The following is a 15,676-nucleotide window of genomic DNA, read 5'->3' on the forward strand; positions in this document are numbered from 1 at the left end:
CTAGCTAGCTAGCTAGTTTAGTATATTCCAAGTAAATGCAATATTTTTTCCTTGCATGGTTCATTAGTCAAATATTTACAGGGTTATTATTCCGAAATAAAATCTTAAGTTGGCCACTTAGCCCATTTCTTGGTCCTCAAGCCAGATATCTGAAGATTTTCTGGGTAATGAAAATTGATAGCGTTATAAAATATCATCATTCAATGTTCAACGATGATGTAAACTCCTGGAGAGAGGTTAAGTATCTTAATGTTTCAGGAATAAATAATTCGATCACCTATGCAGTGAATCGAAATAAGTCAACTATACGAATACATAAGTAATCACAAAGATTGTGAAGCCAATCACTTCCATAGAAATAAATAGAAGTAAAATTGACATTCAAAACAACAAATATGGCATGCAACATTCAATATTCAGTAGGGAAACTTATAAGCTGGGGGTTTGTACCTTCTAAAATGAAAAAGAACCCAGATGTGAAAACAGAGGCCGGTTACTTCTGAATCCAACCTCTGATTGAGAAAACTTTGTTTAAACTTTTGTGGTCATGTCATGCTCATAACTCATAAGAGGTTCTGGGTTCAGCATCTGGGTCCACACCCACACTCATTATTATGTTCAAAATGTGGCATGGGTTATCTTTTGGGAAAGTGTTTGATGAAATGCCCAGAGATCAGAGATGGTAAAATATCGGAGTTCAAAATGTAAGTGTCCACTGGGCAAACAGTTAAACCACAGCCCACAGCACAGGTGGCACACATGCAAACATCTATTGCACTAAGCCCACTATGCTTCTAAATATAGATTTATTGATCTAATTATTGATAAATTACTCTCTGGTGCTGCAAAAACAGAAGTGCAACTGAAATTTACTTGTTGTCAAAGATACATAGGTATACATATTTGGGTGAAAATGTGTGTTTCCATTTACATTACATTACAACTTTGATACAAGAAAAATAAAAGTTTACAAGGGCAGAAATATTGTTAATTGCAAAGCCTGGTGAATTCTAACATGCTACCTGCCATGTTCTTCTGAAATAGTTATGTCATTTTGAGAACAGTATCTTTGCATACTTGAAGATGAATCTGCATCAGTCGAACTTAACTGCCTCAAAAATGCAGGTTCTTTAGGAAGAGGCAGAGCAAATGATTGATTGCTTAGAAGAGAAACAACATCCGACATGGTTGGTCGATCTATAGCTCTTTCTTGCACGCACAGAAGACCCATCTGTATGCATCTGATAACTTCACTGCTCGAACAAGAAGCACACAGTGTCGGATCCATTAACTCCATGCTGCTTCCTTTTTTCAACAAATGCCAAGCCTAAAATAATCCGAGTTCAAAAATATTAACTACAGATACATGTGCAGATGTAAAAAGTGACCGGATAGGTTCAAGGTTTCCTACTTTGCTGAGTAAGTTCAGGGTGTGATCAGCCTCAAAGAATGCAATGTTCTTCTCACCACTTATGATCTCTAATAAGATCACCCCAAAGCTAAAGACATCGGATTTTTCAGAAAAGAGGCCATCCATTGCATACTCAGGAGACATGTAACCACTAGCAATCAGAGGTTAATATGCATTACAAAGTGAACAACAGATAAAATAATGCTATGTTAAAAATTAAGAAACCAAAAGAAATGAGCATGTACTTCTCAGGAAGTGTACATTTTTCTCTATGTTTACTTACAATGTACCAACAACTCGGTTTGTTTTTCCTCTGATGTCATTGTCCCCGAAAATTCTTGCCATTCCAAAATCAGAAATTTTTGGGTTCATGTCACTGTCCAGCAGAATATTGCTGGTCTTTAAATCGCGGTGAATGATCCTTAATCTAGAGTATTTGTGAAGATATAGAAGACCTTGTGCAATACCTTCAATAATGTTAATACGCCTTCTCCAATCCAAAAGTACCTGTTTGGTTGAGTCTGTACTCAATTCATTAAACATGTGAACATAGCTAGATAATGAAACCAGAAAAGAAAGTAACAAAAATAGGAAACATAGAGCATGAGCTTGAAAGATCACGGACAAACCAAAAATGAAGGAATCAAGACTTTTGTTGGGCATGTACTCATAAATCAGTATGCTTTCTTCTGCTTCAATGCAGCATCCCAGAAGCCTGACCAAATTCCTGTGTTGAAGCTTACAAATGACCGAGACTTCGTTTTGGAACTCTTTGGACCCTTGCCTGGAAATTTTAGACAACCGTTTCACTGCAATTTCCTGTCCTTCTACTAGCAACTTACCCTGGTTAAATCCACAGGATATACAAAAGTTGAAGGTTAAGAAGACCTTGGAAATGCAAATTGCAAAATACAAAATGCAATATGCAAAATGCAAAATGAAAATCTGATTATCAGATGTAAAGCAGGGAAGTGATGCTTGCCTTATAGACAGGTCCATATCCACCTTCTCCAAGTTTATCAGCCTCTGCAAAGTAGTTTGTTGCCATATTTATGGTGGAAAAGCTAAAACAGGGCAATTCTTGATCCTTGTGTATGCCTAATTCGATGTTATTTGAACCTCTAACTTCATCATGATGGATTGTTGAAGCAAGGAATAATCTACCTCGATCAGAATTGATTATGGCTTCTTGTCGAGTTTGTTCTTCTGGTTAAATCAAGCAAACCAGACAAAGACTGCTTTTTATAAGGGAAATCAAGGGAAAATCATTGATACTTTTATTCTAGTCTCATGTATACTAGTAAAAAATTTAAGAAAGTACTAATTGCATCAAGTAGCAGCACTGCTCTAATTGTTGTTATAACAATTACATGTAGCAATATATAGTCAACCTGAAACCAAAAGAACTCTAACCTTTCAGTCGCTTTCCCCAGCGCAAATAGCAGGCTATGGAGATTGGTATAAGAACCAAGAGGGAAGCCAAGGGAACCACAACAGCCAACCAGAGTTTCCACTTTTTAGCATCTAGAAAAAGACGAGTTTAACACAATTTATTTTCTTGACAGATACGTTTACATTTATACATTGGCTCACCTAGTTGGATAAAGTTGGACTTACCACTTGGAGCACCACGCCGAATGTATATAAGCCCTTCTCCCTTCTCTATGATCTTCAATAGCTCCTGCTTACTCCCATAGTATAGTTGACATCCTGGTTGACCATTCTGAACTGAAGCAAATGCTGTACAAGAACAATTGTTCTTGCAGAAAGTTTCACAATCAGTAATCGCCATATTTACGGAACCAGTGCTATTAAATGTAGATGGCAGCAAACCATTCATCTGAAAAAAGCTATCACCATTGCCACAGTTAGAAGGTATTGAACTAAAGCATGTCCCAGTATTACCACCAGCCGAATCCTCACACAAAGCATGACTCAAAGAAGAGATCTTCCCATCTACCATAAAATACTGGTCCAGGTTTCCCATGTAACTCATCACAAACCACACAAGGTCATAAGTCTTACTGGTAGTAAAAGTGTAAACAGCTTCATTTGCATTGGACTGGAAGCTAAAATCGTACATATTCCCAGCAGATGAGTTCTCAAAAATAAACTGGATGCCATTTCCATTCCAGAAACCGATTTCCATTTTTGCTCCATCTTTTCGCCTAACCAAAAGCTTTGTGGTGTTGTTCCTATCAATGCTTAAAGTGAAGAGGCCAAGGTCTGGGTTTTGGGGGCTTGCCCAAGAAATAAGAATGTGAAAGCTTACCCGAGATGTGTTTAGGCCAAAGAACCCAAGTTCCATCCCAGGAAGATAAGTATCAGTCGGTATATCAAAACTTTGCCATATTTTAGTTCCTGTATCTGTTTCCTTAAGGACAAAGTTACCGGTGTCAAGAAGTGTTGCACTTGTGTTAGCTGTGACTCTGGCAAGACTCCCTGAGTTGACTATCAATTGTACTTGTCGACGGTCAGCGAGAACCAAATTTCCAGACAGGATTTGAAGCTTGCCTGATGAATCCAATATAGGATTATCGCGATCAACCCAGACAACCTTGGTTGCATCGGCTCTCAACCAAATCCCCAGATAGTGATAGCCTGAAAAGCTTTCATTGAACAAGCCCAGCTCAAAAACTCCACCAGCTGAAACCAGGATTTGACCATCTCTCAATGTGTCTGAAGGTGTAAGAGTATCTGTTGCAAGAGATGAAAACGAAAAGAAGCTAAAGAATGATAATATCAAGCAAATTAGAGGAAGAAATATGGCCATTACAGAGTTCGAGGTGCAAAGCTGATGCAAGCAAGTCTGGCCAGAGAAGACAAAGGCACTAAGAGGCTAGCTAGTTTTTCATTTTCCAATTAAATACAATATGTCTTGCTGCATTCATTCATGGTAGGTTCCTTTAGTCAACTATTTACTGGTCTTATATTCTAAAATGAAGACAATAGTTCCTCAGGCAAGATGTACGTTTGATGATATTCCAGGGAACTGGTCAGAAATAATTGAGAATAAAAAACATACACATCATTGAAAATCTTTGAACACCTGGAGCTTAATGGTAAAGTGTTGAAAATATACAATTCGACCACTCTTTCTGAGTACGCGCGTACCGGCTATCAGAACATATTATGCAGTAAAATCCAAGCGAGTCAACCATTGGAATAAACAACATGCATGTCAAATCACAATGGCCGGTTGTGAAACTAACTACTTAGCTGGAGATAAATACAGCTTGTTTGTACCTTTTGAAAAGAAAAAGAACCCAGATGTAAAGTTGATTTGCTTGAGAAGCATCGTTCAACTGTTCAAGTTTCAAGCATCTCCTTGTTTGCAATGAATTAAACGTAATGAAAGCATGCCCGATGAATCCACCAGGTGTTTGATGAGACAGATCTGGGTTCATTTGCGAGCGGGATTGGTGGGTGTGACTTATTGAGACGGGCTGACCCATATGCCCTGACGGAGGCCCAATGTCAACGTCTCCATGGGTGGTAGGGTGGATTCGGTTTTATTCGGTTCAGTTTTTAGCCAAAACTGAGAATCAAACCTAACTTGAACTGACTGGTGGGGTTTGGTCAAAGTTAAGTTTTTTTTTTTTTTTTTTTAGATTATTCTAACATAATGCAACCTTTTAGAGTGGAAGCTCCAAGCCTCCAAGTCAAGGACTAAAATATCGAATATCGAGGAAATATCGATAGTCTAAAAAATGGAAATTTCGATCGAAATATCGAGGAAATTTCGATCTAAGTAAATTTTCGAAAAAAATGATGGAAATTTAGAAAGTAACATGAAAATCATTAATGAATGTTCATGAAATGTTCACATGATCAGTTACCTATAATATTTCAAAAAAAGTGTTTGATGAACTTAATTGTATAATGATTGTAGTAATTTAGAGTATAATAAGATACACTGACATGACAATGATATGAAATTCTACATGAGAATTCTCAAAAATGATTTAAATAGGACATTAGGAGAGTTAATTATTAATTATAATAATATTTTACAATTAAATACACATGTTAAAAAAAAAATCGGTCTTCAAATAAACAGAAAAAGAAGTAGAAAATGGTCCATTGAAATACATAGAAAAGTTTTTATTTTTTAATAAAGCCAAATGTTTACTAGTTAATTAGCAAATTAGATAATTAGAAGATTTATAAGCATGGAGGGAAAAGACACAAAGAACAATACATGACCCTATAAATTTTTAAAGTATTTTTCTTTAGATGTTATCAGTTTAGTCAAATTGGATAAAAACAAGAGATAGTTTTCACGAGCCACATATCGTGAGAGGTAGCGATAATCTCGGAATTTCGCGAAAATTTTGAATATTTCAGGAAATATCGCGAAATTTCGAAAATTTCTCCCGATATTCTCTTGGTATCAAAGATATATCGAGACCCTAAAAAAACAGAAATATCGCAGAAATTTCGAGGATATTATCGATTTTTCCGTCCTTGCTCCAAGTAATAAGAGTAACCTGACACCACCAGACTAACTAGTTTTTCATTTTCCAAGTAAATACAGTATGTCATACTACACTGTCATTCATGGTACTATGGTAGGTTCCTTTAGTCAACTATTTATTGGTCTTATATTCTGAAAAAGGAAAGATATAAGTTTTTTTTTTTTTTGAAAATAAGAGATCATAAATTAATATGACCCTTGATTATGGTCAAAGAATAGTACAAAAAAAACTACTCCCAATAGACAATATAAGCTCCGAGTAGTCTATACTCTATACTAACAAAATAAACTTGCCTCGTAGGCAAAAACCATTCTACCAAATCCTATTACGCCAAGCACACCATTGTGGTACGAGATAGCTAGATACTTCTACAGAGACTTCTAGAGAAGTTTCCACTAGCATAGACATTATTCTAAACTGCAACTAAAAACTGATCAAGTCACTACTACCTCCTTACCCTTGGAGGCTTTAGGTGTACCCTTCTCAACTGGTAAAGTAAACTCTGGTAGCCCATTCACCAGTTTCTCTGTCTTCTTCGAATTCTTGCTTTTCTTCATATAGGTGAGGTTTTCACCACCTTGCAATCAACTTCCACTTTATTCTTAGCACCTCGAGGACGGCCACGCTTCTCCTAGCTTGCTCTCCTGTGAAGAATTCACAGCAACTAATCCCATTGTTACATTATCCAAATTGGTTCTACCAATCGCAAGACTAAGTCGTGGCTACTTTGGCGAAACTCCATCATCCTCCATTCGTTTCCTTCTCAGCCCAGCAACTGAAGTCTTCGTAACCAACACCAACTCCCCATATGGAGGTTCTAAGCCCCACTGATTTCTAAGCCAGCTGCACTAGCCTCTTCTTCCCTTTCCGTTTCCACTGTCAAATGACCCCCATGGCCATCATCCTCAACTACATCTTTAGTGCCAGAGGTACCCTCCCCAGAAGGAAGAGGTATAAGAGCCCTCCACACTCTAGCCTTAAGAGTCGAGGCTGGCATGAAACGATTCAAACCACCAATTCCTTCCCCACCTCCTTGCGCTTCGAACACCAATGAAGGTCCAGCTACCGGTTTGCCATCCGCTCTGGCCATAACCCGATCCAAATTTTTGCTGGTCGGAGGCACCGCTTCCCTCAGAGCCTCATCCAGAGGTGGGCTTGAACACGGCAATCCCACATGGGTGAGCCTGCCTCAATCGCTGCACCGCCCATACATATTTTCAAAGATGAATTCCAGATCAGCATCTATCCCCATCCTCCACCGTGAAGCAGCAGCGAAATACCACTGGTTGCAACATATCAACTTCCACTCTAATTCGAATGCGACCCACGTTGCACTCTGTCTTGTCCTTCTGCAGGAAACATGTAAGTATATTGGGCTATTACCATTCAATACATGATTTCCCATTGTCACAAGGAAACCGGAACTTCAAGGAAACAAAGAGGAAGATAAGATCAAGCAGAATTGATTCACTGATCTTGAGTTTAATATGACATTCATTCCAAATCATGTTGCATAATTTAAATTGATTTACATGTCTATTAAATTGATTTGGTATATTTTGCATTAAAGACTTTTTGCATGCGCAACAAATAAATAGGAAGCATCGATTTCAGTTTTGATATCCTTCCATATTTATCTTATTTGTTGTTTAATGAAAAGATTTGTTTGAGGGGGAGTTTTCCTCCCTGATAAAAGGGTTCGAAACTGATACTAAAATTGGGGTTTTTGATTGCATAAAATTGTTCTCAATTGAACTACTTGTTCTGCTCAAATCAGTTTCTGAAAAACCCTCTTTATTTGTTTCATGTATTCCATTGCATAATCATTCATATTTACTCTCAAGATCGGTGATTCAATTGAGAGCAAGGAAGGTTGAAAATAGCTTATCTAGAATGTTGTATTAGGAGTTAGAACAGTTGTAAAACAAGTTAGCATGTGTTGCTAAGTGAAAGTGTTTGTTAAGAACAACACTACTTGTATTCTGTAAACCCTAGTGATTCATATTGGATTGCCTTTTCGTGTTGGCTACGTTAAAAGCCACGCAGTGAAGTTTCCTCAGTGGAGAGGTTTACACTGCGTTAGCAAATCTCCGTGTTATGAATCGTATTTTCTTTGGATAAATTCTTATACGTAAAGTTCCTTCTAATATTTGTTCCGTCTGGTATTTTCATTTGGTATCAGAGCGGGTTCTAGAACTTTCTAGTGATCCCAGGAAAGATGGAACATTCACGTGATAGGGCTGCTGGCGGATCTATAAATAGTCCTCCATGGTTCGAGGGTGGATGTGAAAAATATACTCAGTGGAAAATATACATGAAATCATATCTCTATGCTCAAGATGAACATGTGTGGAATATTGTAGAAAATGGTTGGACTATACCTATGGTAAAAGCAAAAGGAGAAAGCTCCTCCACTGCCACTCCCAAACCAAGGAAGGATTGGACTGAGGAAGAAGTTCGTGATTTGCAAGCAGATTTCAAGGCTAAGAATGGCATTTTCACAGCCTTATCTGAACGAGAAAAATTGAGAATCAGTCACTGTGACACTGCCAAGCAAGCATGGGATCTTCTACAGACTACGTATGAAGGAAATAAGAAGGTACGTGCACAGAAACTGCAAGCACTGATATTTGAATTCGAAACCATGACTATGGGAGATGATGAAACCGTGGATGATTTTCATGGTAGAATTCTTAAAATCTCCGGTCAGTGTCGTAGTCTGGGAGCACCTTTTGATGAAGATAAGATAGTTAAAAAGATACTCAGGGCCCTGCCAGAAAAATTTCATTCAAAAGTCACTAGCATAGAGGACTCTTTTGACATTGACGAGTATCCACTCGATGAGCTCATTGGAAATCTTAAAACCTATGAGATGAGGTTAAAACCTGAGAAGAAAAAAAAGGGTGTAGCTTTCAAGGCAGTGAAAGGAACAGAAGAGGAAGAGGAAATACCAGATCTTGCTCTACTGATAAAGGAATTCAAAAGATTTCTCAAAAGCAAGAACTCTTCTAGAAATTCGAATGCTCCTAGAAAGAATACTTATACCGGCAATGGTAACAATAGTGACTACACCAACAAGAGTGGAAAAGGAAACTTCAAAGGAAATCACTCAGGAAAACCTAAATGCTATGAATGTGGTGGCTACGGTCACATCTCTACTGAATGTGGAAATAGGAAGCATGAAAATAGCAACAACAAGTCTCTTCTTTCAACTTGGAGTGATGATGAGTCTCAAGAAATTGAAAACGTGGCTCTTGTATCATCACTTCTACCTGATTCAGATAGTGACGAGTTTTTCTCTGATGATGAAACAAATGTCCGCTGCAGACAACTCTACAAAGCTTCAAAGGCAACCCTGCTAAGAAACTTGAGTTTGGAAAAAGAAGTTTATTTTCTGAGAACTTAAAAAGAAAAAATGGAGCAATTATTGGAATCCTCACAATCTGCATGGAAACTGGAGAAAGGCAAACATGTAAGTAAAGCAGCAGATCTACAAGGTGACCAAGGAATAGTGACATGGAAGACTGAAAGGAATGAGTATCTCAACAAGATCAAATTGCTGGAACTGGATGTTAAAGGACAACAAGCATTGAACTTGGAACTGTTGGCTAAAAACGAGGCATTGCAAGAGGAGTTAAAATCGACTCAAGAAAGGTTCACCAAGTTCGATGTCAGCTCTATTGCCATGTCCAAATTGCTCGGATCAGGAAAAGCTCCTCATGACACTTGTGGGTTAGGATACACCGGAGAGAATTCCAGATGTACCAAGTTCGTAAGAGCATCGATCAAGACCATCTATAGAAAAGAAAGAAGTCTCCACTGATGATTCTGTCAAAAATGTGAAGGAAGGTCAACCAAATCAAAACTTCCAGGTAAAACTTGACCAAGAGTCTCACACTGGTCAGAACAGGTACACAAACTCTAGAACTTTTATTCCTACTTGTCATCACTGTGGTAAGATAGGCCATATCAGACCTAGGTGTAATGGAAGATTTTCAAACTCACAGCCTTCTCAAGAAAAGTGCACTGTTGAATCTCTAAGTTTTGAACTTAAAGAACAAAAAGAACTCATCAACAGATTAACAGAAATTGTTTCGAAGAAAAACCTTCCAACTGAAAGAAGAAAAGTTGTCTGGACCAAGAAAAATGAAAGTAAATGCCTTCAGTCTTATATTGATAAAACTAATAATACATGTCTCTTTGCTTGTGCAAACAAAACTCAACAAGGCTCTCACATTGAGGCAACTTGTTTGGTAGCCTTGACTGCATTAGCTGACAAGAGATGAGATTTCTGGTATGTCGACAGTGGCTGCTCTAGACACATGACTGGAGACAAAACCTGGTTTGCTTCATTTGAAGATGAGAACACAACTGGATCAGTCACGTTTGGAGATGGAAGGAAAGCAAATATTCTAGCTTGAGATACAGTGAACACCCCAGGTATACCTAATCTCAAAAATGTGCTATTCGTTGAAGGCTTAACTGCAAATCTGATTAGCGTAAGCCATTTAGCTGATGACTATGAAGATGTATGGTTTAACAAACAGAGATGTTTAGTCTTAAATCAGAAAGGAGAAGGTATCATGGGAGGTAAGAAATCTTTTGATAACTGTTATCATATTCAAGCTAATGAATCTTCCAGCTTGCAGCCCTGTTTGTCTGTAAAAAGCACAGAGGAGACCTTTGAACTTTGGCAAAAAAAGATGGGACATGTAAACTATCAGGACTTGCTGAAATTATCTTCCAAGCAATGTGTCCGAGGCTTACCAAATTTAAAGGGCAAAACTGATAAGATATGTGGAGACTGCAAAGTTGGAAAGCAAACAAAGGCTCCTCACAGGGTGGTGAATTCTGCAACAACCACAAAAGTCTTGGAACTATTACACATGGATCTCATGGGACCAGCTCAATCTGAAAGTATTGGAGGTAAGAGCTATATGCTAGTAGTTGTAGATGATTTCTCAAGATACACCTGGGTAAATTTCTTAAAAGACAAGACTGAAACGTTTGAATCTTTTAAAAACTTGAGTCAAAAATTGATCATTGAAAAGCAGTCATCAAATACTAGCATAGTGAGAGTAAGATCGGATAATGGTACTGAATTTAAAAATGCCTCCTTCTCTAACTATTTTCATGAGCTTGGTGTGTCGCATGAGTTCTCAGCTCCAATCACTCCACAACAAAATGGCATTGTGGAAAGGAAAAATAGGGTATTGCTGGACATGGCTCGAGTAATGTTAGATGCTGCAGGTTTAAGCACAAACTTTTGGGCTGAGGCTATCAGTACTGCTTGTTATACAATAAACAGAGTATTTTTCAGACCAGGTACTGATCAAACAGCTTATGAGCTGTGGAAAGGTAAAAAGCCAAATGTTGGACACTTTCATATTTTTGGCAGTCCTTGCTACATCTTACGAGATAGAGAGCACCTTGGAAAATTTGATGCTAGAAGTGACGATGGTGTGTTCTTGGGATATTCTCTAAACAGTAGAGCTTATAGGGTTTACAATAAAAGAACCCGAGTTGTTATGGAATCCATTAATGTTTCTATTGATGATCAATGTGTAAAACAGGAAGAATCATATGCAAATCCATCACCCTCCTCTATCACACCACCACTAAATGCAGAAGCCTCAACTGATGAAGAGGAAGAGGAGATCCCTGACAACATTTTTGAACCAGCTCCCATCCAAAGGAAAGGGTTCAAGCAAGTTCAAAAGGACCACTCCTCTCAAGATATCATCGGAAATCTGAAAGATGGACCGACAACAAGGAGAAAAGCTATAGCTCAGGTAAGTACTTCTGAGGTAAGTGAAGGAAATGTATTACTATGTTTTATTACTGAAAATCTGCTAAGCATGAACATTATATCTCATTTTGGTTTTGTGTCCATCGTTGAACCAAAAAATATTAAGGCAGCCTTATTGGATGATAACTGAATTAGTGCCATGCATGATAAGCTAAATCAGTTTACTAGGAATGATGTGTGGTACTTGGTACCTCGACCTAGTAAATGCAATGTTATAGGAACCAAGTGGATTTTCAGAAACAAAAGTGATGAAAGAGGGAATGTGATTAGAAACAAAGCTAGACTAGTTGCTCAGGGATACTCTCAGGTTGAAGGTCTTGACTTTCACGAGACATTTGCTCCTGTAGCTAGATTAGAATCAGTTAGATGATAGGAGCATAAATGCGACAAATATGATGTGCAATCCTTTACACTTTTCTTAGTTATTTCCTTTAAAAAGTCAGTTTTAACTTTGTTTTCTTTTTAGGTTGTTTGTGTAGTGATTCAAGAGAAATAGAAGCCTAAAGGGAGCAATGAGGCTATGGAGCATAAAGTACTGATGCAGAGGACTAATTTTGATCAACCTTTTAGCCAGAAATTACAAGGGAAGTCCACGGAAATCATTGTGCAAAACAGTTGCTGCAAAGCAGAAAACTGCAGTTTCAGAATCAGCTTTCTGGGAACGGTTTTGAGGAGCAATTCTTGCATCATTCCAGCTGCAACTTTGCAGAAAGGGCCAGCAATCTTTGAAGACATGATATTATACTTTAACTAGAGCCAAAGAACTGGTCAGAAGCATCAACGAGGCAGCAGGAAATCAAATTCAAAGTAAGATTCCCGATAATGCAGAAACTGTCAGCTTTTCACGAAGCTTTTTGGGAGATCTTTTGCGGCGATTTAATTGGAGTTTTTCCAGAAGTTTGTTGATCAATCTAGAATATATGATGTCATAGAACACGTGGGAGTCAAGAACTATCCAGAAACTTGTCAAGACGAAGTCGTTCCTTGTCCAAGAAGGAAGCTTCAGAGTCAGAAATTGAATCCTAGTCAAAACAGGACAGTTTGGCAGATATCTTCTATGGACGGATTTCTTGGGCATTTTTGGAAGGATATTGCTGCTGAAAATATGAAGGAGAGTCCTAGAATGATTCATCAAGAATTTGGGAAGATTATTAAGCCTTGGAAATCATTTAATTGTGCACCAATCAGAGTAATCCTCAAGCAACTAGGGGAGGTTTTCAAAGCAGAATTGGAAAAGGAAACTTGAGGGTGCTCCACATATATATAGAGCAGCAGAACATGTTGAAAACTACCACCCTACAGCGCCATCTTCTGCCATAAACCCTAGCACACAAAGTCTTGAAATTCCCAAGTCCTCCAAGAGCAAAAACCGTGCACACCTTCATCCATCTTCATCAAGCCTTGCCGTGTACTATCTTGAAGGGAGTTCTTGCGTTCAAGGCTGCCTAAAAGTGAATTCGTGGCTCTCATCTTCTGCCCTTTACAGTTTTTATTTTCTTGTAATTCAAACTTATATGTTTCTAGTTGTGAATTTTGAGACAATGTGTGGCTAATCTACTTTTGTTAGGGGCGAGGTTTGAAGCCCCTAAGATATGTTTTTGATAATATTTTGATTCCTAGTTTTGTGATTGCTTTGTTGTGAAATTGTTTATTTGGTTTTGGTTTACAGATAACTCTTGCATGTTTATGTTTTATGAATGCGCACATAAAATATTATGATCATGTGAGTGGGGCTAGAAATAGGTATTTTAATCTCCTAAACGGTTAATAATGCTTGTTTCAATGGTAGTAAAACCTATAGGACAATAGGTGAAACCAAATAAAAAGGATTGCATGCTAGGTAGGCGTTCCACACTAGTTTTGCATACTTGTTTCGATCAAACTTCCACATGTGATTAATGCTTAGAATGAATTGTTGATAGGATAGCGTTCTATACCTTGATTGTTTATTCTAAAGGCTTAGTAATGGTGCGTTCATCTTGCTTAAGTAATCTAGGGAAGTAATAAGAACTTATGCATGCATTCATGGTTTGTTCTTGATTGAAACCTTTTTCACGACTTAGTAATTGAAACTAGGATGATAAATTTGTCTCAAGCATATTTTGGTGGTGGATTTCCGAGTTCCTAACATCTTCATCCATATCTTTCAATCTTAAACTCAAAATCATTTTTCTTTACTTTATTTTCTGTTTATTTTAGTTAAAAACCCAAAAACCCCCAGTTTAGTGTGTTTCAGGATTGCAACGCCTCTGCAATCCCCCTCTCTGTCCCTCCATCTTTCTCTCTTTTCTTTTTGTTGTTTGACGTTTTCTTTGGTTTAGTTCAGATTTTGTTATTCTTTTTTATTTGTTAGTTTAGTTTTGTTTTCTTTTGTGTGATTAATATAGTTACCCTCAATCTCTGGCATCGAACGATCCTTGCTTATCCTTTACTACTGACGACTACATCATTGCAGGGTTAAATTGAGCGTCTATTCTGGGCATATCATTAGATTACTTTTGTCTGTAGCATGTCATCTTAGGTTCAAATTGTTTCAAATGGATGTCAAAACTGCTTTTCTAAATGGGAACCTTCAGGAAGAAGTTTATGTGGAACAGCCACCAGGTTTCCAAGATCCACATAACTTAGATCATGTCTACCGGCTTAAGAAAGCTCTATATGGACTAAAGCAGGCTCCCCGAGCCTGGTATGAGAGGCTCTCCACTCATCTTGTAGGAAAAGGGTATGCTAGAGGGTCTATTGATAAAACACTGTTTGTAAAACGAACCAAAAATGACATTATCATTGCCCGAGTGTATGTTGATCCCTGAACCAAAAACCAACCCTTTTCTGCGTCCCAGATGGTGACTGGGTATGAGCCTAATGTCTCACACTTACGCATATTTGGGTGTGCAGTTTATGTGCCAATTGCGCCGCCACAGCGCACCAAAATGGGTCCTCAACGACGATTAGGCGTTTATGTTGGATATGACTCTCCAACTATTGTCCGCTACATAGAACACTTGACAGGCGATCTCTTTACCGCAAGATTTGCGGATTGTCACTTCGATGAGACAGTCTTCCCGTCGTTAGGGGGAGATAAGAACATCAATGTTCAACAGGAACGACAGGAATTGTCGTGGTCTGTCCCCACTCTGTCTCATCTTGATCCCTGAACCGCACAGTCCGAAATTGAAGTGCGGAGAATTCTCGATCTTCAGAACGTAGCAGAATCGATGCCTGATGCGTTTTCTGATATCGCTAAAGTGACGAGATCACACATACCTGCTGCAAACGTGCCTGCAATGATTGATGTCCCTAAAAATAGAGGACATGACGCCATCTCAAGGGCAATTGAGCATGGCGCCAACGTCCCCTCTCACAGTGATGGTGACGTTGTGGCTAGACCCACGGCTCCTGCCAGGAAGTGCGGGAGGCCTATAGGTTCGATGGATTCTTGCCCAAGAAAGAAAGCGAGTTTGGCACAAAATAATCCATTAATCATCGATGTGAATAATCCATCTCATGAGAATATTCCGGATTATGGTTATGTCCAAGAGACATCATTGGGGGACGCTCCAATGTCAGAACCAACTCCAGAGAATAGAGAGATCTCCATAAATTACACTAGTGTACATGAGATGATGGATAGAAATTCTATGGCAATTGATGATGCGTTTGCATATCATATTGCAAAAGGAATTATAGAATATGATGATATCGAACCTCGCTCTGTTGAAGAATGTCAACGAAGAGCGGATTGGCCTAAATGGAAAGATGCGATCCAGGTTGAATTGGATTCACTAACAAAGAGACAGGTATTTGGGCCTGTAACGCAGACACCCCCAAGTGTAAAACCTGTTGGCCATAAATGGGTTTTTGTTAGAAAGCGTAATGAGAAAACCGAGGTGGTTAGATATAAAGCCCGTCTCGTGGCGCAAGGTTTCTCACAACGCCCTGGAATCGACTACGAGGAGACATATTCTCCCGTAATGGACG

General features: G+C 38.5%; 1 protein-coding gene across 2 annotated transcripts; it reads right to left on the reverse strand.

Annotated features, from left to right (window-relative positions):
• Positions 1–850: 850 nt before the first annotated feature.
• LOC133739416 (receptor-like serine/threonine-protein kinase SD1-8) lies at positions 851–4,800 on the reverse strand. 2 transcript variants are annotated; one of them, XM_062167196.1, is made up of 8 exons: positions 4,658–4,800; positions 3,029–4,108; positions 2,825–2,935; positions 2,394–2,617; positions 2,041–2,254; positions 1,695–1,932; positions 1,412–1,562; positions 851–1,327 (listed from the first exon to the last, which is right to left on the reverse strand). In XM_062167196.1, exons 1-8 carry the CDS (start codon positions 4,707–4,709, stop codon positions 1,019–1,021), a joined length of 2,379 nt encoding a protein of 792 aa, XP_062023180.1. In that variant the 5' UTR covers positions 4,710–4,800; the 3' UTR covers positions 851–1,018. The 2 variants fall into 2 exon arrangements, with proteins under 2 accessions (XP_062023180.1, XP_062023179.1); XM_062167195.1 differs by lacking the exon at positions 4,658–4,800 and having other exon boundaries at positions 3,029–4,438.
• Positions 4,801–15,676: the final 10,876 nt, after the last annotated feature.

This window comes from Rosa rugosa, chromosome 3 (genome assembly GCF_958449725.1).
Source record: "Rosa rugosa chromosome 3, drRosRugo1.1, whole genome shotgun sequence".
Taxonomy (NCBI): domain Eukaryota; kingdom Viridiplantae; phylum Streptophyta; class Magnoliopsida; order Rosales; family Rosaceae; genus Rosa; species Rosa rugosa.

Coding starts and splice junctions, on each gene's coding strand:
- LOC133739416 (XM_062167195.1), bottom strand. CDS start 4,184: ATGGCCATATTTCTTCCTCTAATTTGCTTGATATTATCATTCTTTAGC. Junction 2,255..2,393: donor GATATGGACCTGTCTATAAG/GCAAGCATCACT, acceptor GGATTTAACCAG/GGTAAGTTGCTAGTAGAAGG. Junction 1,563..1,694: donor AACCGAGTTGTTGGTACATT/GTAAGTAAACAT, acceptor TCTGATTGCTAG/TGGTTACATGTCTCCTGAGT.